The following is a 24,720-nucleotide window of genomic DNA, read 5'->3' on the forward strand; positions in this document are numbered from 1 at the left end:
ATATCAATGCGCGAGCGCGACCCAGGTGTAATGTGAAATTGCAGGAATTGTACTTCGTACGTGACCATTGTTCAGCGTCTTCGAGACCTTGCACTAGTTCTCCATGTTGCCACCTGGCTCCCTTGCCCCAGAGCGCTCAAGCATCGTGCAGGGTGCGTGAAGAACACAAGAAAGAAGAATAAAGATTGACATGTTATTTATGGTTTATGCGTATTGACTTCTAAGTTTGTGCAAAGGTCGTGATCTTCCAAAGGTTGCGTGGTGCTGAGGGTCCGAAGATAGCGCACAAGCTTGTAACTAACTAGCTTAGCGTCTTTTCCGCCGAGGTCCGTTTTGAGGGGAATGGGCCGAGGAAGTGACCGACTTCACTCATCTCTCCACAACACGACATGCATCTCCTAGAGACCGCATTGTCTGTGGAAAAGGAAGTTGGTATTGAATGGGGATACACGCAAAACGATCCACCATGACGCAACCACCTCAAGCAGCGTCTTCATCAACTTCGGGCTTTTTCCAAGCTTCTCCTGAACTGCAGCCGCAGTACACATCAATCCATGCATTGCCGTCGCATCTCAAAGCACGCTATGCGGACGGCCAAAATGCGTCCGATGATCCGATCACTACAAGAATCCTCAAGTTATATCTCCCACCAAATACAACCGAAGTCGAAAAGGATGCACACAAAATTGCTCGTCTATCCTTGAATCCAACCGTCCTCGTCCACGCTACTGATGCCGAGACAAATCATCCCGTACTACGTCCATTTACAACATTTGGCCAAGAGAACAACAATGACCCTCTATGGACGACGACAGGATGGCAGAAGCTGAAAGAAATTGGGTACGAGGCAGGCGTAGTTGCGGTCGCGTATGAGCAATCGCACACGAGCTTCAACCGACGTATCCATGCCTTTGTCCTCAACCATCTCTGGAGTCCCACGGGAACAATGACTGGATGTCCAATGAGCATGACAGACGGTGCTGCCACGCTCTTAAAAAGGCATTTGAACGATCCAGAAGGAGACCAGCCTGGCCGTAATAAAGTTTTCACAGAAGCCTACGAACGACTGACTAGCCGCGACCCCAATTTTGCTTGGACTAGCGGACAATGGATGACTGAGAGGGCAGGAGGCAGCGATGTATCTGGAACCGAAACATTTGCGCATCGCGTGTCGAAGGAATATCTCGAGCAAGAAAAGAAAGCTGGACGAGGGTCTGATGCGGTAGGAATGCCACTTGGCCCGTGGAAAATTGACGGCTTCAAATGGTTCAGCAGTGCAACTGATTCCGAAATGGCGGTGCTCCTTGCACGCACATCAAAAGGGGGACTCTCTGCTTTCTACATACCCATGAGAAGAAGGGCAGGAGAAGGCGCTTCCGCAACCAACGAGCAAGCGCCGCCACCGACCGAATTGAATGGCATCCGGATTCAGCGACTTAAGAACAAGCTCGGCACAAAGTCTTTGCCCACTGCTGAACTTGAGCTCAACGGTGCACGTGGCTGGTTGATTGGTACCGAAGGGCAAGGTGTAAAAGACATCTCTGCTATCCTGAATATTACTAGATTATCGACGGGAGCGGGCAGTGTTGCAAGCTGGTCCAGGGGTCTAGCCATCTGTCGTGCGTACAGCAAAGTTCGCAAAGTGCGTGGTGGTCTACTCCAAGATAACCCAGCGCATTTGAAATGGATGGCCGACGAGACAGTAAAGTACTGGGCCGCTGCGCACTTTGCTTTTCTAGGCGTTGCGTTGCAAGGTTCCTTGGAGCAGGATTGGGACAAGATGGTCGCCAACACCAGAGCTGCGAATTTGATACCACGAGACAAGGCGCACGTCGCTGCTCTTCTTCGACTGATTCTTCCAGTAATGAAGGCTCAAGTCACCGTAGCTTCTGTACATGGTCTGAGACAATGCATGGAGTGTCTTGGCGGGATTGGCTACTGTGAGAACAATGAGGACGGCGGCCTCCTGAACATCGCGAAAATTTATCGCGACAATCTTGTCAATCCTATTTGGGAAGGCACAGTCAGCGTAATGGCTGAAGATGTCGTACGAGTGCTTCTTGATAAGCGCTTGGGCGATGGCAATGTGTTGACTAGCATTTTCGCGCCGTGGGTACGGGACGTGCTACAACACTGCGGCTTCATCTTCGCCACTCAAGCTGAGAGCATCAGGAGGCGATTGCAGGTCCTAATCGACGTGGTTCAAGGAGCGCGGAAAGATGAGCTTCTTTACCGTGGCAGGGAATCACTCGATCACATCGAAGTCATTGTGAGCAGCACTACTCTCTTGTACGACGCAACAGTCAGCCCGGATCCTTTCGCAGAAGAAATTGTGAAGCGCTGGGTAGGATCAAAGGCGCTTCAATCAGGTACACATGCATTAAGTCGGACTTGGAGCGAGACTGTGGAGATGGACAAGAGGATTTTCCTCGGACCGCAACGAGGAGCCCCAGACTCGAAGCTGTAGTATTCATTGTTCAGCTGTAGTAGCCCCACGCTCCTGAATTCCTTGATTCGATACCGGCTTCTAAGAAGAAACAAGCACACTCGGCGCTCTATCATCCAGTCTTCAACTGAGTCATTGCGGTCGTGATGTTAGAGAACCCGCCACGTGCACGCGGGGCATTTTTCTCAGCTCAGGGGTCGTGGCGCGGTTTAGCCCGCCCCCCGTACCTTCACTAACCTCCACACAGTTTAGCGAACCGCCTATTGCTCGATGGTGGTAGCTCTGGATGTTTACGATGAGCCGTCTCTCGCTCTCGCGGGCACTTAGAAGCAGCCTTGTAACTTTTTTTTCAGGTGCTCTCAGCACGCCACAGAATGCAATATCCACTCCCAAGAATGAAGTTATTCTTCATCAGGCTACTACGGTACCAGATCTGTAGTAGGCATGCTCTCAAAGCTTCGCTTTTGCTTAGTTTCTGTAAAGCCACAAAGGAAACGAAATGAGGTTTGAGAGCTGCAGGGAATCAGTATGGCTACTATAGTCTCATCCACGTATATATAAGCATATGGCATCGATAACTTTCAAGGCATCGTAGCTTTCCAAATTCTGTCACAATGGGCACTGCTTCATCGATTCCATGTCGGTTCGATTCACCTCAGCTAGCAATAGCAGCCAACGGAGCCGAACCAACCTTTGCGTTTGCAAGAGACAATTCTAATTATCTTGCCTTACAGGGTTCATTTACCGCCATTCCGTGTACTGTCTTCATGCAACCAGAAACTCAGACAAAGAAGTTGATTTAGCACAGTTACGAACGAGCAATGCACATATTCCACGGCGTCGGCTTACACGCCTCTTATCGTTAACGGCGACATAACCAGAACATGCAAAATTCTGTCCGGATCGACACAATACACGCGTCTTGACTGCCCTACTTGCATCAACAATGACTTGCCCGCAGCCACGTATACGCTCACTTTCGAAAATCCTGCTCTTCCAGCAACGGAAACACCTGCTGCTTTTGAAGCACGCAGGTTCGTTGTCATGAAGCCGACTACCAGTACAGTCCTTAGTACGGTTACCACGACAACATCTGTTACTGCAACAGCAACGCAAGTCATTGGTGTTACTCCCACTTCTATGGCCAGTGCTGGGTCTACAACTAGCCTGTCGTCTATTGCTTCGTCGTCACCTTCCGACTTGATGAGCAGTAGTGCCTCGAGCTCTTCTTCCTCTTCATCAGCGTCAAGCTCCCCACTTTCGCAGAGCAGCTCATCTTCCTCATTCAGCAGCGCGAGTGTATCAATATCTGGCTCATCGAGTGCAACACAGAGCTCTAGCGCGTCTTCAAGCACCCAACTTAGCACTCTTTTTACTGTGACAACCCGAACATCTACTAGCGCATCTTCTGTCCCAACTCTGAAGATTTCTCAAGATGCGACATGTGGTGGCAAGACTGGATACACTTGCAAGGGCTCGAGGTGGGGAGACTGTTGTAGGTAAGTTACTAAATATCCTATCCGCGTCCGAATCAAACTGATCATGGCAGTCGTAATGGCTGGTGCGGCCGAAACCGCGACTTTTGTACCGCAGGCTGTCAGCTCTCATTCGGTACCTGCAACGCCTCGCCTGCATCATCATCCTCTGCGATTCAGACCTCTTCATCATCGACTCGATTGTCATCCATTTTTTCAAGCCCATCAGCATCTCCCATCTCAGCGCTCAAGGTTTCGACGGACGGCTCGTGTGGCGGAAAGGTCACTTGCAAGGGTTCAAAGTTCGGCAACTGCTGCAGCAAATATGGCTACTGTGGTAGCTCGTCAAGTTACTGCGATGCTGGGTGCAACCCTCTCTTTGGTAATTGCAAGGACCAGGCTGTGCCAAGCACTACGCCTTCTTCACCGTCGCTCAAGGTGTCCAAGGATGCCAAATGTGGCGGCTCCACGGGTCAAACGTGCAAGAACTCGGCTTTTGGAAACTGCTGCAGTCAATACGGGTGGTGCGGAAGTGGCCCGTCATACTGTGGTAGAAGCTGCGATTCGGCACTCGGTGACTGCTCGAATTTCCGTCGCCAGGCTCCGGCTACTGGTGGAGGTCCTGACTTTACATACCCGCCTATTCCAACAATCACAGCAACCACTACAGTGACTGCTTCCATAACAGTTGGAACCGTGACCGTGACGGTCACGGGCGACAGCGTACCCACCATCAGCACTATGAGCAACATTGCTTCTTCAACATCGTCTGCCTCTGAGAGTCAGTCGATGAGCTCGTTTAGCTCTACCCCTTCTCTAACACATGTAGCGGTCAGCACTGACACTGCGACAATGACGTCGTCATCTCTCGATACACCAACTTCGATGAGCCCGTTATCTACCCCTCCACCGGCACCAACCTCTGACGTCGTTCCGCCTGCAAACTTTTGTCTCAAAGTGCTCACTCCAGGTGTCAGTTCGTCTGGTTTCGTCATCAAATCAAACAATATCGGGGGTGGTGGTGGTATCAGCGTGGACTCCATCGTGGGTGGCAGTATAACCCATGTCATGCGATTCGCCATCGGCACGGACAACATCTTGATGGTAACCACTCCAGGATTGGCATATCCCCAAATCACAAGATACTCACGCGGCACTGGTGCATGGCTCCGATTTGCCGACAACTTTGCAAATGCATACCCAGTCGCTTGCGTCGTCAAGACGAGCGTTCCGGGCTATGAAGGCGAGCAGGTTTTGAAGTGTATCGGAGGATTTCCGACCCAGCCGGTGCGCACATTCACTGGATTTCGTGATCAGGCAGTTGTGAACGTCCCGCATCGTTTATTTGGGGATGAAAAAACTACGCAACCAGACACGGCGGACAATTTTAAGGTTGAACTTGGACTGTTCACCGGAGGAGCCTGCCCTGTAGATGCACCTACTTCATCTTCCATTTCGGACGAGGCAACTAGCTCACTGACTCCGATGCCCAGTGTTGAAACACCAAGCCCCAGCGTTGTGACCCCCAGTTTCAGTGCCGCTACTCCTATCTAGGCTTTTTTATCACATGATGCGCTTTCGGGGAGCGAACTCGATTTCTTTTCAATAACGTGGCGTATCACCTGCCGTCAACGATAAAATATTATAAGCAATATTAATGTAATTAGTCATTGTATGATATATGCAAAAAGAGAGAACAACTCTGTCGAGCGGTAATTTGACCAGTGCATAGAAGACTTCAATAGGATGACAAAGTGGGTAATTCAATACCCCAGACCCCTCCAAAACCTCAGTACGTCGGTTGAAATATCTCTCTGTACGGTGCTGTACTCCCAAACATCAGGTAATTCTTCCACCATATTAAGCCAGTCAGTCATGATCTCGTCCCTCTTCGGTCTACCAGCGAAGTGCACTAGATAGTCCCCGCGTCTGACATGCTCCTCGTCGAGTCCATTCCCATCCGTGCGGTCCCGAAATTTGCGTGCGCCCCCTTCTGGGTAGCCGTTGAACCAATGCTGTGGAACAAACTGTGTGTGTTCTTTGAAGCCGTCCTCGTTGATGACCAGCTCCATGGCACTCTGCTCGGTAAACTTTAGCTCAACCCCTGGATTGTAATGGCGAAAGGCAAGGATAGAGTTGAAGAGTTCGATAGCCCAGCTGTCTACACGAAGCAAGAAGACACCATTGTTCAAGCCGTTGAAGTCGTTGGTGACTAGGAGATGCGTTGCGTTCTTTTCTCTGCGATCCAAGTTTGTCGAGCGCTCCCCCCATCCGCCAAAGCGTGAAGATTCCGGGGGGAGAAAGCCCGAAATTGGATGACACTGGTCGAGAATCAGAGTGTCGCGATCGACCCACATGATCCATTCCAGTCGCTCTTTTGCTGGCTTTAGCATTTCGTGCATGAGTAGATTCAACAAGAAAGCAGGCTTGTTCCAAAGGCCGTCTACGATGGAGTCGCACAATACATGCACTATGGTTCCATGTATTAGACTATGAAGCATGTGCGTCTGGAAAGCCTTTTGATAATGTTCCTGCAGGTCCCCGAAAAGTGCTGTCACCACGCCGATACGTGCTCGTCCGATTACAAATGGAGAATGACTCCTGCATAATGAATGCTTTTCGATAGATTCAGCAATCATGTGATGTCCAACCTCGGGTATGCATTGAGTGCCACCGTGAGAAATGAGGTTTGAGGGAACATATGGACGTTCAGGGTTGGAGAAAGCACGATTGGGCTCGTGGGGATGGGCGATAATATAGAGCTGTGCGGCAAGAAGGATAATGCATATAGTGATGAAGATCTTGAACCCGATGTATTCGGTCGCATATCGGAGTGTTCCTTGAAGACGCATAGCGTGTGAGTGTCCTGCTCAAGATAGTCGTAGAAGAGGACCGACAAACAAAGATGAGCAATTCTGTACAGATAGCCTCTCACTGCGTTTTAAAGTATTTTGGAATTCTCGATGGTCATCGTAAGGGATCTGCCGAGTGGACATCGACGCGTAGTGCAAGTCTTGGTTCTGCGCTGGTCTACAGAATATGAGATATCGAGCTGAGTTTGAGTGGCGCGGCAACAAAGCGCCAATGCAGATGCCAATGCCATCTTTTAATCGACCTTCAGCTTGAAGCTTATGATGACAACGCCAAGCACTGAGCGACTTGGCCGAAGATCGCTTGGCGTGTTCTGCTCGAGCAGAATTGTTTCACTTCTCTTCCCGGAACGATACAATTATTGCCGAACCAGATAAAGAACATTTCACAAAGCATTGTGATGCGTTAATTCTGGGCGTATGTCTCCGTGCGTAATCCGGTCTTCTTACTCAAGCTTCTCAAGAAATGTGCTTACCAACCTCGGAGTCGTGTTGAGAGTCTCAAGGTCGCAGTGTACCAGCACTCACTAGGCTGCGTCTAGAGCGGACTAATAGCTTGAGACAGGGTCCGCAGATGCTTTGGGGCGTTTCGGTTTCCAGCTCGTGCTAATGTAACTGCAACTTAAGCTGCAAGATGTCTCCCGTAACGTGCAAAGACAGCTAGGACACATACACAGTAGGTTGGATGAAGACAATGCACATAGTCATGTTCCAACAGATCATTATCATTTCGAAGCCCGCTTTCATAGAGACCATTAAAAAGAGATTCAGGGAGTTCCGAAACTTCGGATAGTGACGCTAAGTCTCGGTGTAAGGCTCATTCAGCCTCACGTTGTTGTCCAGGAAGCACTTGACGAGAGCAAAGCATTGCCATTTCTTCCTTGTCAGGTACAAAGTTAGTAATCTGGCTCCTGTGTGGAGAAGAAAGACTCTTTTGATACCAAGGCTGAGCAGCTATGTCCACTGCAGTGCGACGCCCTTCATCACACCTCTGTCCGGCCCTTCTTCCTCGCGCCTAATCCCAATATCGCGTACCACATATATCTGCCCATATAGATCAGTTACCTGAATTAGCAGTCTCAATTTCTCCATCAGCCTTGCATCCATGCTCAATTCCAGTTCTCCCAGCACGCGGCCCAAACAACGGCTCTCGTACTCTGCCACAGCCAATAAACCTTGCCTCTTAGTGTCGATCGATGCTGCCGAAACATCACCGTATTCACTGGAAAACTCTGGGAAATTGACACTATTAAGATTACCCTCGTTTTGGTCTCGTGAAACTGAACCTAGGTCGTTGTATTGTCGGCACATGGCGGCCAGGTGACGACAGGCATCCTCGAGAGCATAGCGTTTTTGTATGCTCATTTCCAGCCAATTGCTACCATTTCCAATGAGACAAAGGTAGAAGACGAATGAGTAAGGACAGCTGGTGTGGTCGGCAGATGTTGTCCGCACCCATTTGAAGAAGGTTGTCCGTGGTTTGCTCCACGTGATGGCTTTGGCACCGGAGCTGGCTGAGAAGGCAAGGGAGTCGCAGTCCTCCATATGTGTGATGTGGGCCAGTAGGAACGTTTGAAGCTCGTGAGCTAGCCATTGACGCATTGGCGCAGGGCTTGCCAGGACTTTTGGGTGCTGCAGCGCAAAATTGACGAACTTGGTCAGGACTTTCTTCACATGTTCATCCTGATCAGTTAATCCATTAGTATGGCCGTTCTCGCCGTTGCTTTCCATCGCGTAATCATCATTGCAATTCGCGATACCATTTTCTCGACCACTTTGCCCGACATTCCCGACGCCATTCTTGACGCCATTCGTCATCTTCTTTGGTGTCGTCGCGTGCTCATACTTCGTCATGCTTTCGTATCCCATAGAGTCTTCACTGAATAACCCGCAAATTAAGCCCTTCAAATCGTTGAGTCTGCCAGCATAGCAATCCCTGGCCGACGTTTCCATGAACGCGTCGACTTGGAAGTTGTACATGGACACCAACATCATGTCCCACAAGCATTTCGGAGTAATTGGCGTGGACAGGTGATCTTTGCATCCGATCCAAGTGAATGGGATGTAGTTTTGGTATTTTTCATCACTGGCTTCCATGAGTGGCGGAAAGATGCTGTACCGATGAGCTTTCAGGGCTGCTGAATAACTTGCGCTTTGCAGCAAGGACAACTGCAGTTTCCAGTTGGGTGCGGAAGGAAACGGAGGGACTTTAGCGAAGAAGCTCGCCATCTTGCCCATTTTCTTCGTCATCTCTAGAGGAAACATGTCGCATATCTTTGCGGAGATAATCGTAGTAGGGACGACGACCTTCATTGCAGCCAAGCAATACGCTTGCGATAGGTTGGGGGAGCCGTAGACAGTCTTTTCAATCCAGATACGCTCAGCCTCTCGCCACTCCTTGCGATGGTTCTCCAGATAGGCTTTGCCGCGCAATATACATGCGGTGCACTCAGGCTTTAAGAAGTCGACCCAGGGTAGACTCAGTAAAGGCGTGAGAGTGAGGATTGCATAAGCAGTGACCTCTCGCTTCGATTCCCACGATCCATCATCTTTTTGAGAATTCATCGTATGCGCTAAAATGTCAAGCAGCATTCGTGGAACATCTTGATACACAAGATTTTTGGGTATGGCTTCCACGTCGAATTCATCCTCTGACCATTTCTTTAGGAACCTCACAAATGCTTGCACTTGGAGCATCGTTGAGTATCGTGCGGAAGTATGCTGCAGCGCCATCAATATTTACAGTTGCCTGCGAATCTGAGAACTCACCCATTTGTCGGGGCCACTATTTTCACTCCAGGTCTTTGTGATGAACGTTGCACATTTCAAAATCTGCTTAGTATGCACCACAGGCCGTGGCTGTTTGCAAAAAGCATGAAAGCACATTACAATTTGCACTGACTGAAGGGTTCCTTTCACCTTCATACGTACTACGCCATTAGCTTGAAAAGCCTATCAGTCTACGGGTACTCACATGAAGCACGCATCCGCCTCGAAAGACTGAATCATCGGCTCCGCTGCCTGGTCCCAGCCCAGGAGATGCAGCGCTGAGATAGTCTTTGCAGTATCGTCCGCATCCGGAAGGCAATTTGGGGCTGGAAATCGTCAGTGCACCGAGCTTTAGATCCGAAGTTTCACGCATACCCCACCCGACAGTGCCTTGGCCCTGCTTGATACCCGTCTCGAGCAGCGTCGTCAAGCTTCGAACATCAGCCAGCAGAAAGTCGTCCTTGTCAAAACCAGACTGGAGAAGAGTGTTCAAAACCTGAAAAGTCAGCATCCATGGCTAACACTTGACATCGCGACACGAACCCATGATGTTTCGAAGATGGTGCTTGGGTACGCCGAAGGAAATCCTCCCTTGTGGCCGGCTTCCGACTGTCGCTCGAAAACCATGCGGAGGTATGCTTCTGACTCATCGTCCCATTCGGTGGCGTTCATTAGGTAGGCGGCAGTAGAAGATGGCGAAGCAAGCATGGAACCATTCGGCATCTTGTGCCGCTTAACCGAGTCAAAATCGAGAGTTCCGACAAAGGCCTCTAAACTATGCGTCAAGGTCGTGGGTTTAGAACTAGAAAGAGCGGATCCCAGCCGTGCCAACTTTGCAGTATTCAAGGACATCAGTGCTTCCCTCGACCTAAATTCGAATTTTATCCCTTCTTCCTCTAGTAGCCGAAGAAGATTGGGTACCAACAGCTCCATTCCTACTCTGTCTGAGGTACCCATGTCCCAGTCATCCAGTAGCCGGCGAAGTGCCTGCACTGCCGCGATACAACGGTTCTGACTGGCCCTCAACGCATCGGCTTGTCTACGCTCTCGCTTCTTCAGGGCCAGCAAAGCGGCAAGAGTGTTGACGATTCCATCCGTGGTTGATACATCTGCTGCCCAAGATCCATCTTCTGACTGCGTATTCTCAAGGTAAGTGTAGGCTTCCGGGATGAGTGGTCTTAGAACCCCGTATTTGTCCTTCTTCTGCGTCATAGCTACCCAGGCCGTGTCGTAAGCGGCGGGCGACATGGTTCCAAAACCGTGGGGAGTTTTGCTATCGGAAGCCATTGCATGGACCAGGGCCCATGCTTCTTCGGAGATGGATCGATACATGACTGCGTCAAGATTCGAATGGTTGCAGCAGAACAGAAAGTGTAGGAATGAAGACGACGACCCAAGGTGAAGAGACAATCTTTTAATCCAGGATCTACTGAAATACCGGTAAGCCGATTTGCTGATGCATGAGACTTTTGATCCCGATATTTTAATTGCCGGGCGGCTATGCCCGTCTGACCGTTGGCAACCATTTCAATGACAAAGGAAGCGGGCATGCGTGCAGTACCGTACGGAAAAGCGTGTCAGACGGACTCGGAAGTGTGTCACAGGTGGAAGCCTACAAGTGGTGCATTGCTGCTGATATTTAGCGCTCGGGTTACAATTAATCCTTGTCATATGCGCGAGCGAACTCATATCGGTAATCTGACATGCGAGCGCGGGGCGAGGTACATGTAAGCGACCATCACCTCCGACTCCCCGATTGAAAACGATGCCCGTTCCTCTCCATGCTGCCCCGTAAGAGAAATGGAATCTCTCGGTCGATTTTCCGTAAGCGCTGGCTTCAATGCGTCATCTTTTATGCCTCCACAGCTTGGCTTATCGAGGCAGATCCTGGACAACATTCGCAGCACAACATTTAATCTTTCACCCAGGGAAACCATCTTCCTGATTGTTTGTGTAGCCTGGGCTTTGGAGCCTCTTTTCGAGAAAGAACCGGCTGTGACCAGTGCAGTATACCATGGGTACTCGTCATGGCTAGAGCCAACGCTCTTTCTACGTGCGAGGTTTATCTTGAATGCCAAAGCACTGGTTGCTAGTGGGAGTTTGAAGGTCACAAGCACATTCCAATCACAATATGCTGTGCTGACTTGGACCAGTGGAAGGACAGGCCATTCGTGCTGCGCCGCTGGGACATGGATTTGACTGTCTTTCCCAACAAATTCCTGGACGAATTGCGCCACTATCCTGCAAGTAAACTCAGTGGAGTCCACGCACATATTGGGGTATGAGCGTTAATGCAGCGTGAGTGTAACTGCTGACTGTGTAGAACATGGTACCAAAATGGACATATAGCGAGTTCATGACGCAATCCGATCTCCAATTCCGTGTCTTACTGCAAAAGGTCAATCCCTCGTTATCTAAATACCTCGACGTAGCACAAAACGAGCTGGATCATGCCTGGCCCATTGACATGCCGCAGCCTCAAGGTACGACATCGCCGTAAGATTGAAAGACTCAAACTGACAAAGCGCTGTAGAATGGGCAGTAGTCGACGTACAGCACGCGCTTCGAATGAGCGTATCGCGTGTAACGGCTCGATTGTTCCTCGGAGAATCAGCATGTCGCAACCGTGAATGGCTTAATCTGTCCGTCAGCTTCAGCATCGATTTCTTCGCCTGTGCATATATCCTTCGCAAAATTCCAAAAGTTTTGCATCCGATCATTGCTCCGTTACTACCGCTCCGTTGGAGGCTTGCCAAGGCTCTTAGGACGTCCACGGCAATCGTTGGCCCATTGGTGGAGAGACACAAGGACGTTGTGCAGAGAAGAGCAGCCGGCGAGAAAGTAGCGGAAGAAGAGAATTTGCTCAATTGGATGATTGACAATGCTGAGGCGGACAGCACGGTCGAGCAACATTCGCATCGCCAGGCCTTTCTCACGCTTGCTAGCATCTTCACCACAGCCACGACAGTTTCCAATCTACTCTTCGACCTTTGCGCACATCCTGATTGGGTTGTTGTTTTGAGAACAGAGATTGAAGAGATTGAGAAGGACTTGGGCAGATTTGGAGAGCGGGCGGGCATTGGCGCAGAGCAGTGGTTGCCTCGTCTGGAAAAAATGGATAGCGCATTGGCGGAAAGCTTGAGAATGAGCCCTCCACTCCTGCGTATGTGAAGTTCTGCCGAAGAAAGCATTCAAAGCTGACGAGACATAGTCGTCAATCAACGACACGCACTGGTCCCTATCAGTCTGAAAGATGGCACACACATACCATCTGGAACACGCATTGCATGCAGTAAGGGAGACATCGTGTACAATGATCCAGCGGCGGACCAGTTTGACCCTATGCGCTGGTATCGCAAGCGGTACGAAACAGGCGATACCGACAAACATCTTGCTGTCATGCCCGAGAAGGATTACATGCACTTTGGCTTTGGCAGACAGGCATGTCCTGGACGACATCTCGCTGTGGGTATGGTCAAGTTGATGATGATCAAGCTGCTTTCCGAGTTTGAGTTCAAGTTTCCGCAGGGCAAGGGCCGACCCAAGACGTTCACGGCAGATGAGTACTGTTTCCTCGACTTAAGCGCGAAGCTCATGGTTCGAAAGCGGAGAATTGTCAGCGGAGTAGTTGAAAAGAGTGATGCCGGGAGCTACATGGGCGAAGACCCAATGATTGGAGATGGTGACCACCGTGATGGCACTGGAAGCTGAAGTTCATCATATTGCGGGCCGCACTTCGGCGATGGCCGCCAAGGCATTGCGTCATTGACCGTCTTCCAACAATATGATTTCCAGCGACCGTCCATACCAATATTCGTCAATCCACTCACCATGTCCGTGTCAACTGTTCAAAACAAAGTCGTCATCGTGACCGGCTGCAGCTCGGGCATTGGCCTCGCGACCGCGCGACTCTTCCTCGATCGCCAAGCCTTAGTCTTCGGCATTGACGTCGGCTCAATACCACAGAAGCTGGCCGACGAGCACAACGACAAATTTACTTTCTATCAAGCAAATCTCACGGCATCGAATGCAGTTGACGAAGCAGTCTCGAGCTGTAATCAGCAGTATGGCAGGGTAGATGTCTTGGTTAATTGCGCGGGTGTAAGCGACGGGTGGAGCAGTGCTGACACGCTGCATGAAGAGGAGTGGGAAAAAGTCCTGTCTATCAATCTCACGGTTCCGATACGCTTAATGAAGGCTGTGCTGCCATTCATGAAAGAGCAAAAGAGTGGGGCGATTGTCAATGTGGCGAGCAAGGCGGGTATGAGTGGTGCGAGTGCGGGCATTGCTTACACCGCAAGTAAGCATGGACTGGTATGCTTGATAGTTTTCGACGCACATCTGACAAACGACTGACTTGTGCAACAGGTCGGTGCTACGAAGAATGTTGCATGGCGCTTTCATCAAGAAGGCATTCGCTGCAATGCGGTGCTACCTGGCGGTGTTGCTACCAACATTGCATCCTCGGTGCAGATGGAGCACTTTGACTCTGCGGGATTCAATACGTTCTTGTGAGTACACCTTCACGATGTAGTACCATGAGGTGTGCCTCTGCTGACTGATCCAGCCCGACCGTTCAGATGCATGTCGGCAAGGACAGCGAAGGAACTCCTGTGCCGGTGATTGGAGTTGATGATGTTGCGCGAGGCATTGCCTTTTTGGCGTCTGACGAGGCCAAGATGATCAACGGCGCCATGGTCCCGATTGACAATGCATGGTCGACGATATAGGGTTGATGTTATCATGTGCAAATATATCGTAATCTACTCGAAAAGCGTCCTGATCAGCATTAGACGCTAAACTCCAGCCTGTTGCCGGCAAAATCTCTGGCAAAGAAACGCGTTGGGTATTCCACGCCTTCAGCACCGCTATTTTTCTCTCCAGGCTTGTCGGCTTCCTTTGGCGCAGCCTCGCCACCGCGCTCATGGTGCTCCCATATTCTTTGCCTCAAAGCCATCAGATCTTCAACGCTTCCCACCCTAAAGCATGGATGTCGCGATGATGCGTGCGTAAAGTCTGCTGGCTTTCCGATCGCAATGTGAACTTGCTGTCCTGATGTACCGAGGTCGAACCACGCGAGTGTATCGCGTTGGAGATGGGGTACGGCGCGTGGTGTAAGGCCGAGCGTGTCGCCGTAGAATTCGCGCGCAAGGGGAAAGGTCGAGTGTGGGACGACAAGATTCACGTGATGTATGCCGGAAATCATCGTGATGACTTTTCGAGATGCGGTTTTAGGGTTTGAAGTCGTGACCGTGTGCGCGTCGTGATGCAGTGGTAAATGTGGGGTAAGAGTGCTCCGTGCTCCACTCAACAACATGACATCACAGGCCGCAGGCAACAGTAGGCAGCAAAGCCTCGCCAATGTTTCGCTAAGTCGAACTCCGAACAAAATGGAGTCTATCGCTAGCGGGCTGATAAAAGTCATAGCGACGCGTCGACATAACCTGCCCATGCTTTCGAAACAGCCAACTCTTCTCCCATCACCATCACCATCACCATGTCGCTTTCCACAGAGTGCGAGCTGCCAGAAGAGCTCCTCGACCACATAGTGTCCTTCTCCACGCGCAAGACCCTCACGAGGCTATGCTTCGTATCAAAACAGCTCTGCCGACTTGCAACCGCCCATTTGTATTCAGTCGTCATCCCAGGCGCGTCTAATGACGCATACAAAAACGTGTCTCACGTTACTCACTTAGCACATACGCTGCTCAAGTCGCCAGCGCATGCTCGTCTCGTTACTGGAGTTGTATTAGAACAGGCCTGGGGCCCCAACCCAGAATATGCCGAAGAGGACGGCCCGGAGTGTCCCTGGCCAGATGTTGGAATTCATGGTTTGGAAACCTTGTTGAGAAGCAAGCTTGCCAAATTCGCGTTAAATCAAGCAGATGCAGAGTCAGTCTACGATAAGATCAAGACCGGATTGAACGAGGACGTTATTGTTGCATTGCTGCTAGTCAGTCTTCCGAACCTGAGGCGGTTGGACATGAACGCCGGCTTTTCTGATGGCCACCCCGACTTCGTATCAGTCTTCGAACTCCTTGCTGACCAGCTCAAGTCGCGCGACGACCATTTAACTCCGCAAGTTGATGTAATGGTCAGGGGGGATGACGACAAGTATCCCAACCCACCTGTACATGTTGCAGCCTTGATGCACATGCCAAATCTTCGCTCCATCTATGCATGGAAGATGGGTGATCACGAAGGAGATGCGGGTCCAGACTTTGCTCGACTGAAACCCCGCTCGAGCCCAGTCGAATACATTGAGCTGCGGACCTCAAAACTACACAACGACAACTTTCGACTCTTGATGAATGCCACTAAACCTGGTAGCCTCAAGACGCTGGTCTACGAGATCGGTTGTGCATGGGCATGGTGCCAGATATCCCATCTAGACATCATGACAAGTCTACAAGCGCACCACCAAACTTTGGAGGCTCTGTGTTTGAGTCACGAAAAGTTTTACCCCCATCAATTCGACAATGATTACGAGAAACCATATCCTTGCGATTTCAAGCCATTCACTGCGCTCAAACGTCTCAAAGTCGCGCCCGTCTACATTTGGGGAATCGAAGGTTTTAGCAACCAAGCAAACTTGGCAGATGGTGCGACGAAAGAGATGCTGTGGAAATCGCTCCCTGCCAGCTTGCAACAGCTATGGATCTGCCGCGCAGAGTCCCAAGCCAAGCCTCCACCTGACAACGACGCCGAAACTCTGCGCTTCGAAGACGACTGCCTACTGCCCGCTTTAAATCTCGTCGTTCGGAAGAAAGAAGCCTTTCCCAAACTCAACGAAATCGTTATCGAGCTTCCGCCCAGGAAGTGGCCAAAGCACGAGACCTTTAACAACTTGGAATCATTTTGTCGGGGTGCGCAGAGTCTTGGCATCCGGACAAGGATCATTCTCTCCGATGTCATCGGTGGACTGGAGGAGCGTAAGTGGGGCTGGGAAGAGGAGGTTGAGTGGGGAGATTGCCTTGCCAATCAGGGGACGAAAAAGATGCTGGTCGAGGTTGATGCTGTGGATGATCTGGCGAGATTGATACGAGAGGTGACGAATGAAGCAGATGCCAAAATGCCACGTCCTCGATAGGGTACACCATCGAACACGCAGTGGAACGCTCTGTTCGGATCCAGTACGAACACCTTTATGATGGTGACTAGGTTGTACCCTAGCAGTGAAAGTTGCATGGTTTAGCAAGGTGAATATGGGGGTAATGGATGGTGAAGATGGAGAAGTTCTGGGCGCGGAAATGCGAAAAGCTCGTGTCTCCATGTCCCGAAGAAGTTTCCAGCGCAATAACACGGTGTCGATTGACTTTGTGTTCTACATTAAGGTCTCAGGTTACCACATAGATCCAGCACGATGTACAGTGCCGATGAACTAAACAACCATTCCAAGAGTTTCAGTTCTAACCCCTGGATGTACCATAGCCATCAGGTAGTTCAAAATCAGCCTCACCGTCGAACAACTGGTCAGTGACAATTACGAGAAGACCTCTATGAATAATCGAAGTCTTATGAAGGCCGAAAGACGGCCATGTATGGATGATTACGAGAAAGTGAATTGATTCTCATCATTTCCATTGCACGGCAAAAACCACTTCGGCTCAAAGCTATCACCTCGTTGAAACAATTTCTTCACATGCGCCCATCTACCCTGATTTTTGCGCATCTCACATCGGGAATTCGCTTTTGCCGCATGCACGAGGTTCGGTTTTGCCATTGGCAACATGTAAAGGGAGTGCGACGCCAGTAAATGCAACATTCAAGTCTCTAATTAGTTTGTAGTTGACACCCTCGGTACAAAGGATAACTTATGCTAATTTAGGAGACATGTTTGAGTCTAGCTATGCATCTCATTACACTTTTCCAAACCCAAGAATATGGAAGTCGCAAAAGATGCAAAGCTACGTGCGCCTTGGACCACACTAACGATACACAATCATTAAATTTGTGAAGCGTGAAAACCACTACCAGGATTTTGTCAACTCTTGCAAGGCGGCTGGATGTGAAGCCAATGCAAAGATGCATGCGTGATAGGCCGGTCTAGAAGAAGAGGTTGCTAACAAGACGCCCAAGCCGCAGCTACGCCGCGATCTTAATGTTGAAGATGATGCAACACCTACACGATGTTGAAGTCGAAGTACGGGATTCCAAAAGGCCAAACTCTACGTGACACGACTTTGAAGATCGAGGTGCTCAAACACTACCACGCCCTCAGCGCGAGGTCAACATCAAAGACAGATCTGGTACAAAGGTACGACGAAACATAAGCCCGCACACACCTCAATGCTAACGGTCACAGCAGACCCGCCCACATGACGCGAAAGTGAAAGACGGGCGGTAGGGAAACTACTCAGGCTGTTAGCTACATTTGCGCTACAAATTGTAATGATGGACATTCGCTCAGGTTTTCGCCGCCTGCTTTGGTCGAAATAGGCATTGTCATGTTAGTTCACCCCAATACTTGCGTTGATGTTTTATCGATCGAAGTAGCCATAGGCATCATAGCTGTAGCAGTGAATGCTCTCAGGTCCGTGGAGAGGATGAGTGCGCCTCAATCATCGCAATACCATTTCCACATGTTGCGATTACCTGGAACGCCTCAGTGTAGCCCCAAGAACTGCATATAATCGATGGTGGCACACTTCCTCCAGAACGCATGCAGGCTGCTTTACGTTCACAACAGCGTCAAACTTTTCGAGCTGGTTGTCGGCCCGTCGCAAATCATTGCTGGCTGGCGCGCTCTTGGTCTTTAGCCTATAGGTTTGACTAGTGGATGTTGTGGCTGCGGGCAGTCGCGGGTAAATGCAGGCGCGTTGCGCTTTGGGGAAGCCGTGAGTATGCTTGACCCCACATGAAGGCACATCATACGTATGTAAGTGGCGATGCGATCACTACATGAGGCCTCCTGCGAGCAAAGTGATTGAAAGTTACTGTTGTTGACAACACCACGTTTGCGATATTCCCGGACAACAGTTCACGACGTTGAATTCGCTTCAAGTTATGGCTCCAATCAAGGTTGGAGTGATCGGCTACGGCTTTGCAGCGAAGAATTTCCATTTGCCTTTCGTGAATGCACTTCCAGACTACGAAGTCGTTGCAGTCCTGCAAAGGGCTGAAGCTCCAGCAGACGCCGGATCTGTCGCGAAAGGAACGCACTGCACGGTTGATTTTCCCGGTGTTAAGCACCACAGAACAGCAGATGCATTCTTTGCAAACTCAGATATCGAATTCGTCGTTGTTGCATCGCATGCTGATACTCACGTCTTGTTTGCGGAGCAGGCACTGAAAGCAGGCAAGCACGGTGCGTTTTGATTGTACCGAGGCGCAAAACGGAATTCGAGGCTGATTTGATAGTGATAATCGACAAGCCCTTTGCGAGGTCAACCGAGGAGGCGGATTCAGTGATCGCGCTGGCAAAGGAGAAAGGACTGATCCTGACCTGCTTCCAGAACCGCAGATACGTAGGTTATACTTGGTGCGGCCTACTGTGGCTCCATCTGATACTGACGGCATGTTCAGGATGGCGATTTTTTGACAGTGCAGGAGATTCTGAAGAAGGGGACGCTCGGCGATGTGAATGAAGCTGAGATACACTACGACTTTGACCAAGCGCCGTGGCTGAAGTTCATGAAAGGCAAAGAATACACCGCTGGCGACGGTCATACCTTTGGACTTGGTACGCACAGCCTCGATCAGGCGTACATGCTCTTCGGCCGACCCGCCTCCGTGACGGCCTTCTTCCGTGTGCAGCGCGGTATCGAAAGCGAAGTTGAAGACTCCTTCACCATTATTCTCCAATATGATGGCAAGCAAAAGGGCCTGCTGGTGACAGTCAAGACATGCGTCGTCTCGCCGATGGCACAACAGCTCAAGTTTTGGATTCGCGGAACAAGAGGATCATACATCAAGCATCAACAGCGGAGCTCTTGTCCTCAAGAAGAGGACATCGCACGAGGTGCACAGCCCTTGGATCCTGACTTCGCTGCGGAACCGGATGCACTTCGAGGCACTCTCACAACATACAAGGAGTTCGACAAGAGCATACAAGCCTTCGATGAGGCATCGCAGCGATACGTTGGGAAGTATCCAACTGTGCGCGGGCATTGGATGCAACTCTACCAGAATGTAGCTGATGCGATCAACGGGAAAGCTAGGTTGGCAATTGAGGCTGCACAAGTTCGTGATGTGTTGAGAATGATTGAGCTCGGAAGAGAGTCCCACGAGAAGAGCAGAACTATTGCGTGGAACTAAATTTAAATAGCATCTTCTGCTACTATAGATAAAAATGCATTGCTAACCTACTTAATTGCCTAGCCTTATTTATGTATATTATATAGTAAAAAGGGTTATATTTTCTAATTAAGCTTAGTTTTTATTCTAGTATATCTATTAGAGTATAGTTTCTATTCTAGTAATATAGTTTATAAGTAAGTAGACTATCTAATACTACTAATACGCCTATATAGTAACTATTAACTACTATAATATATAGTAATCTACTGTTAAGATATAGGCTGCGCTTATACTTAGAGCCTTCTTATTAGTATCTTAGACTTAATTAGTTAGTAAGTAGAATATATATAGATAGTATATAGACATCTTCTTAACTAAGAAATATAACTTTATTTAGCACTATAACATTCTATTCTTATAAGCTAGCTTATAATAATTATATTTCTTTCTTATACTAATACGTAACTAAACTTTAAAGATATTAAAATTACCTCTTAATCTAACTTAGAGCCTATATATATTAATATACCTTATAAGTTAGTAAGCTATATAAGTAGGTAAGCTACTAATTTTTACTAAGAAAAATCAATAATCTAGAGCTTAATAACTCTAGATCTAGTATAGAATAAAGAAATATACTATTTTACTTTATTCTCTAAAGGCAGATGAGATACTTAAGTTAAGAAGAAGTATTTTTATTTAACTAAAGACAAAAGAATATATAAAGATTGACTAAGAAAAAGAGGCTAGCTATATATGCTATAAGAAAAGTAAGCTCTAAGAAAGTACTACGCTAGTCTAGATAGATAGTAACTCTACTATCTAAAGTAGATAGTATAAGCAAAAGATAGAACAAAGACAAAGAACAATCTATAGTAGGTAGTAATGTTACTCTGCTTCTATACCTCTGTTGTAAACTCTCTTCTCTCTTACTGGTAGATTCTTCTCCTACCGATTACATCTTCTTTGCACTAGAGAAAAGTGTTCGCTACGCCCTTCTCTACACATGCTGAGGTGGGAGGAACGCGGCCTCTGTTCAGGAGACAAGAAGGATCGTACTTCTCTTTGATTTCGGTCAGACGGCGATAGTTGTCTGCGCCCCAGACTTCCCCGGGCTTACTGTCTGGTGTACTATTTGATCATGGTTAGGCAATGGGGAAGTTGAAGAGAAGGGAAGAACTGACATGTAGTTGGGGTAGTCATAAATGGGTGCTCCGCCAAGGCCGTTCTGGAACTCGCGCAGGTACGCCATCATACCGTCGCGTTCGCGGTCGTACATGTATTGCGTCGTGTTGTCTGAACTCCATTCGCCTGAAGTCAACGTTATATGCGCGCTAGTCGAGTGTGGCCAGGCAGTATCGCTGTCGTGCTCGGGGCCTGTACCTCCCCAGCCAGGGAAAACATCTGCAACAAAATTAGAATACGGATTAAAGGCGGCAAAGATACGAGGCTGGGTTCAACTTACACTCGTCAACCCAAAGTGTATGGCCAGGGTCCTCACCACGCTGAATCATACCGAGAACAGTCTCCTTGTAGATGGCAAAAGTTTCGCGGTAGAAGTCCACAGTTGAGTTGGTGTGGCTCTTGCCGAAGAACTCGCGGTGATATCCATATGGAGTAGTTGGTGAGAAGGTATTGGTCTAATTTCTTCAGATTGACCTTTTGCAGCTCCACAGTGTCCGCATTAGGGTAGAATTTAGCAAAGCTTGCGTTCAACGCCTCCCATCCACCGCCAAAGTGGAGGGCGTTGAGCTGAAAGGTAAACTGACGTGAGGTGACTGGGACCAAGCTGTTGATGGCTTTAGGATCCTTGTAGTAATACAAGAGCGCTGGAAAGGCATCGGGATCTGTGTTGTTCTCGAAGAAGTCGGTAGTCAAAGCGAAAACCTCCTCGGCCTTGTCTTCACCCCAGGCGATAGTCGCAATGTATGCCTCGCCTGGATCTGGGTATGCTTGAATGTAAAAGTTGGTGACGACGCCAAAACCAAGCCAGCCCCCGCCCGTAGCTGCCCAGAACAAGTCTTTGTATTCGTTGTAGGGGTTCACGTATACGATGCGGCCGTCGGTAAGAACCACCTCGAGACCTAGGAGGCTGTCGGCAGCAACACCATACTTGCCAGTCTGGAAGGCAATTCCTCCACCAAGCAAGAAGCCACCAACACCGATAGATGCCGCGCGAGGTCCCAGAAAGGCCCAGCCCGTATTTTCAACCGCAGCGTAGACGGTTCCAGCTTCTGAGCCACCACCAACCTTCAAAACGGGTGGTTCAGTAGCATTGACCTTGCTAGAAATGATCTCAGTCGTGTTGATGAAGCGAAGATCAATGACTACACTGGGTGACTGAGCGCCACCCGTATCAAGATGACCTCCGCCTAAGATGGCAAAGCCATCTTTCCAGAGGGTATTGGCGTGAGAATAAAATTGCATAATCGTGCTGACGTCTTCGGCGCCGGAAGGGAAGACGATTGCATCGGGGAAAATTTTGAGTTGCTCCGTCCATATCTGTCAACCAAGATCAGTATACCAAAGTCGATAATGCTGTGCGAGTGAAGTATGTTCATACTCTACTAATGCTCTGACCGTATCTGATATCCCCGGACCGTGTGACCGGAGCTCTTTCGCCCAACACGGCCGCTAGAGCTGCGAGGGCATCGTCCTTGGTCTTGAAGCTATTGCTGGTAAAGGTGGCGTTAGACGTCGAAGGAACAGGAGCGTCAAACTGTCTCTGTTGCCATGCAGTTTTTGCATGAGCAAGAGGGAGAACAGCCAGTAGAGCAGGCGCAAGCAACTTCAACAGCATGGTGAAAGAGATGAGAGGACTTGGTGATGCTTTCGACTCCTCGCAAAGGGATCTGAGCTATTTGAAGTACAGAGCAGCTCGCCTGGGAGATGAGAATACCTGACCTAACTGTCGCTTGCCATTACACTGTAAGGGAACTGTGCCGTCGACGCGCATGCTTTACCGCGGCCGGAAATTTGCATATGAACCCGGTAGGGGTGATTCTGACCCTAAGGGTGAGAAAGCTTGGTGATCCTTGCTAGAGCTTATGCCGTCACTACAAGCAAACTCTAACAGTGAGTGCCGTGTATCGCGCTGCAGCTAGTTGCCGAGAGCTGCTACCGTAAAAGCCCGTCTAAAAGACCGAATACGGCGAGGAAAGCGAACGAATGACATCCCTTGTCTAATCTGAGGTCGCAATTAGCGTCTGAACGGTTGCTCCACTGTTGCGGGCCGAAAGCTAGCAGGCTTATCTAGTTACTTTGTACTTGGAGGCCGAAAGCTAGCATTTAGACGAGTTTTCACGTATACTACAACGGGCCGAGCTTGGGCCGAAAAAGCGCCCACATAGACACGGTCAGCACTAAGACAGCTGCTGTGTAAGTGAGCTGATTGCGTGATAAAAAGGCTCATGATGTTATTAAAACACCCCTGCAGGGGGCTAGCACAGTTATGCCCTATCTGTGCTATTAGAAGATCTTGATAAGCGTCTGGAAGAAGCTAGGTACAATGAAGGTCGCGGAAAAGTGCTATATAAATGCACCAAATCCGCAAATTGTGACTCATACGCTGCGTATTGATTACACGAAAATTCTTCCAATTCAACCTCGTATACTCAATTGCTTCAAAGAACATGTGCGCCCAGACTACAAGCTTCGCCATCAGACCAAAGGTCTTGTACCTTGGTGTTCCCAAACATCAGTCCAGCAGAATTCGCGACCAGTATTCTGATTTGTTCGACATTGATGTACTAGGCTCAGAGACCCCTCGATTTTCTATTCCCAACTAACTGTGGTGCTTAGATTCTTGACGTTTCCACGAGGGCAGAGGCACTCGAGGCCATACCAAAGATAGTGGCCTCCCGCGGTCCGTACCAGTCCTTGGTCTGCCGGCTTGGGCCTCAGCCATTCGAGCCATTCGACTCCCGACTTCTAGGGCCTCTCTTACCAGATCTCCGCATCGTGGTGTCGGCACAGAGAGGTTTTGACGACTTCCATGTAGATTGGATGACGAAGCAGGGTGTCTTGTTCTGCAACACTGGACATGCCATGGCCGATTCTACTGCGGACATTGCCCTTTTCCTCATCATGGCAGTGACACGTAACACAAGCCGCGCAGAGCAGAGTCTACGTTCGGGTGCGTGGCGAGGCCACCTGCCCCTGTCACGGGATTTGAGATCTATCACGTTGGGGATCGTAGGAGCGGGTAGCATTGGATCATGTCTTGCTCAAAAGGCCGTAGCACTTGGCATGAAGCTCCTGTATTACAACAAAAGTGGCAAACCGATGGCAAACAGATTCCCGACCGGCTCGGTACACTGCGCAACTCTTGACGAGCTCCTGCAGACCTCGGACGTTGTCTCACTTCACTGCCCGCTCAACCAAGATACTTGGCACCTGATGAGCGACAGAGAGTTTAACCTGATGAAGGATGGCTCATATGTTGTCAATACTGCACGGGGTGCTGTTATTGATAGTCAGGCGTTGATTAGAGCTTTGGAGAGTGGAAAGCTTGCCGGAGCGGGACTCGATGTGTTCGAGAATGAACCAACTGGTATCGATCCATATTTTCTGGAAAGCGATAAGGTAGTGCCTATCCCGCACATGGGAGGACTGACGGAAGGTTCATTCGAATTAGCGGAACAGGAATGTTTGAGAAATGTGTACGAGTGTTTGTGCACTGCTACGGCACAATGTTGAAGCTGGAACAGAAGTAGAGACAAGCGTAGAACAGGCAGTGCACAAAGCTTAATTAGTTAGACCGGAGTTTAGAAGGAGCTTAAGTACAATAGAACGGGGCGTTTAAGACGCTAGTCTTGATATAGTAAGGCACAGGTACCAATTATAATATACACTACTCAATGTTGCTAACCAGCCCGTGCGCAACGTTCCTTTCTTTTATACAGCGGTGAGGGCTGTAGAC

The 24,720-nt window shown here is 49.5% G+C and overlaps 12 protein-coding genes across 12 annotated transcripts; 8 read left to right on the forward strand and 4 right to left on the reverse strand.

Moving 5' to 3' along the window:
* Nucleotides 1-466: 466 nt before the first annotated feature.
* On the forward strand, nt 467-2,467 carry SNOG_01834 (hypothetical protein; the record flags this gene model as incomplete). The annotated part of the gene is made up of 1 exon (XM_001792407.1): nt 467-2,467. One exon carries the CDS (start codon nt 467-469, stop codon nt 2,465-2,467), a length of 2,001 nt encoding a protein of 666 aa, XP_001792459.1.
* A 925-nt stretch (nt 2,468-3,392) lies between these two features.
* On the forward strand, nt 3,393-5,475 carry SNOG_01835 (hypothetical protein; the record flags this gene model as incomplete). Its single annotated transcript, XM_001792408.1, has 3 exons — nt 3,393-3,480; nt 3,513-3,945; nt 3,996-5,475. 3 exons carry the CDS (start codon nt 3,393-3,395, stop codon nt 5,473-5,475), a joined length of 2,001 nt encoding a protein of 666 aa, XP_001792460.1.
* A 209-nt stretch (nt 5,476-5,684) lies between these two features.
* Nucleotides 5,685-6,773, reverse strand: SNOG_01836 (hypothetical protein; the record flags this gene model as incomplete). Its single annotated transcript, XM_001792409.1, has 1 exon — nt 5,685-6,773. The coding sequence occupies one exon, from the start codon at nt 6,771-6,773 to the stop codon at nt 5,685-5,687; it is 1,089 nt and encodes a 362-aa protein (XP_001792461.1).
* A 972-nt stretch (nt 6,774-7,745) lies between these two features.
* Nucleotides 7,746-10,232, reverse strand: SNOG_01837 (hypothetical protein; the record flags this gene model as incomplete). Its single annotated transcript, XM_001792410.1, has 4 exons — nt 7,746-9,512; nt 9,561-9,623; nt 9,766-10,056; nt 10,083-10,232. 4 exons carry the CDS (start codon nt 10,230-10,232, stop codon nt 7,746-7,748), a joined length of 2,271 nt encoding a protein of 756 aa, XP_001792462.1.
* A 1,654-nt stretch (nt 10,233-11,886) lies between these two features.
* SNOG_01838 (hypothetical protein) lies at nt 11,887-13,271 on the forward strand (the record flags this gene model as incomplete). The annotated part of the gene is made up of 3 exons (XM_001792411.1): nt 11,887-12,043; nt 12,094-12,723; nt 12,772-13,271. 3 exons carry the CDS (start codon nt 11,887-11,889, stop codon nt 13,269-13,271), a joined length of 1,287 nt encoding a protein of 428 aa, XP_001792463.1.
* Nucleotides 13,272-13,391: 120 nt separating this feature from the next.
* Nucleotides 13,392-14,290, forward strand: SNOG_01839 (hypothetical protein; the record flags this gene model as incomplete). The annotated part of the gene is made up of 3 exons (XM_001792412.1): nt 13,392-13,874; nt 13,929-14,071; nt 14,128-14,290. The coding sequence occupies 3 exons, from the start codon at nt 13,392-13,394 to the stop codon at nt 14,288-14,290; spliced, it is 789 nt and encodes a 262-aa protein (XP_001792464.1).
* SNOG_01840 (hypothetical protein) lies at nt 13,965-14,985 on the reverse strand (the record flags this gene model as incomplete). The annotated part of the gene is made up of 1 exon (XM_001792413.1): nt 13,965-14,985. One exon carries the CDS (start codon nt 14,983-14,985, stop codon nt 14,350-14,352), a length of 636 nt encoding a protein of 211 aa, XP_001792465.1. The 3' UTR covers nt 13,965-14,349.
* A 72-nt stretch (nt 14,986-15,057) lies between these two features.
* On the forward strand, nt 15,058-16,650 carry SNOG_01841 (hypothetical protein; the record flags this gene model as incomplete). The annotated part of the gene is made up of 1 exon (XM_001792414.1): nt 15,058-16,650. One exon carries the CDS (start codon nt 15,058-15,060, stop codon nt 16,648-16,650), a length of 1,593 nt encoding a protein of 530 aa, XP_001792466.1.
* Nucleotides 16,651-17,689: 1,039 nt separating this feature from the next.
* Nucleotides 17,690-17,893, forward strand: SNOG_01842 (hypothetical protein; the record flags this gene model as incomplete). Its single annotated transcript, XM_001792415.1, has 2 exons — nt 17,690-17,817; nt 17,866-17,893. The coding sequence occupies 2 exons, from the start codon at nt 17,690-17,692 to the stop codon at nt 17,891-17,893; spliced, it is 156 nt and encodes a 51-aa protein (XP_001792467.1).
* Nucleotides 17,894-18,566: 673 nt separating this feature from the next.
* SNOG_01843 (hypothetical protein) lies at nt 18,567-19,817 on the forward strand (the record flags this gene model as incomplete). Its single annotated transcript, XM_001792416.1, has 3 exons — nt 18,567-18,867; nt 18,921-19,027; nt 19,086-19,817. The coding sequence occupies 3 exons, from the start codon at nt 18,567-18,569 to the stop codon at nt 19,815-19,817; spliced, it is 1,140 nt and encodes a 379-aa protein (XP_001792468.1).
* Nucleotides 19,818-20,770: 953 nt separating this feature from the next.
* SNOG_01844 (hypothetical protein) lies at nt 20,771-22,599 on the reverse strand (the record flags this gene model as incomplete). The annotated part of the gene is given in 5 exon segments (XM_001792417.1): nt 20,771-20,918; nt 20,984-21,203; nt 21,265-21,439; nt 21,459-22,301; nt 22,363-22,599. The coding sequence occupies 5 exon segments, from the start codon at nt 22,597-22,599 to the stop codon at nt 20,771-20,773; spliced, it is 1,623 nt and encodes a 540-aa protein (XP_001792469.1).
* Nucleotides 22,600-23,431: 832 nt separating this feature from the next.
* SNOG_01845 (hypothetical protein) lies at nt 23,432-24,497 on the forward strand (the record flags this gene model as incomplete). The annotated part of the gene is made up of 2 exons (XM_001792418.1): nt 23,432-23,545; nt 23,601-24,497. 2 exons carry the CDS (start codon nt 23,432-23,434, stop codon nt 24,495-24,497), a joined length of 1,011 nt encoding a protein of 336 aa, XP_001792470.1.
* Between the last annotated feature and the right edge of the window lie 223 nt (nt 24,498-24,720).

The sequence above is a fragment of the Parastagonospora nodorum genome (assembly GCF_000146915.1).
Source record: "Parastagonospora nodorum SN15 chromosome Unknown scaffold_2, whole genome shotgun sequence".
NCBI classification, from domain to species: Eukaryota; Fungi; Ascomycota; class Dothideomycetes; order Pleosporales; family Phaeosphaeriaceae; genus Parastagonospora; species Parastagonospora nodorum.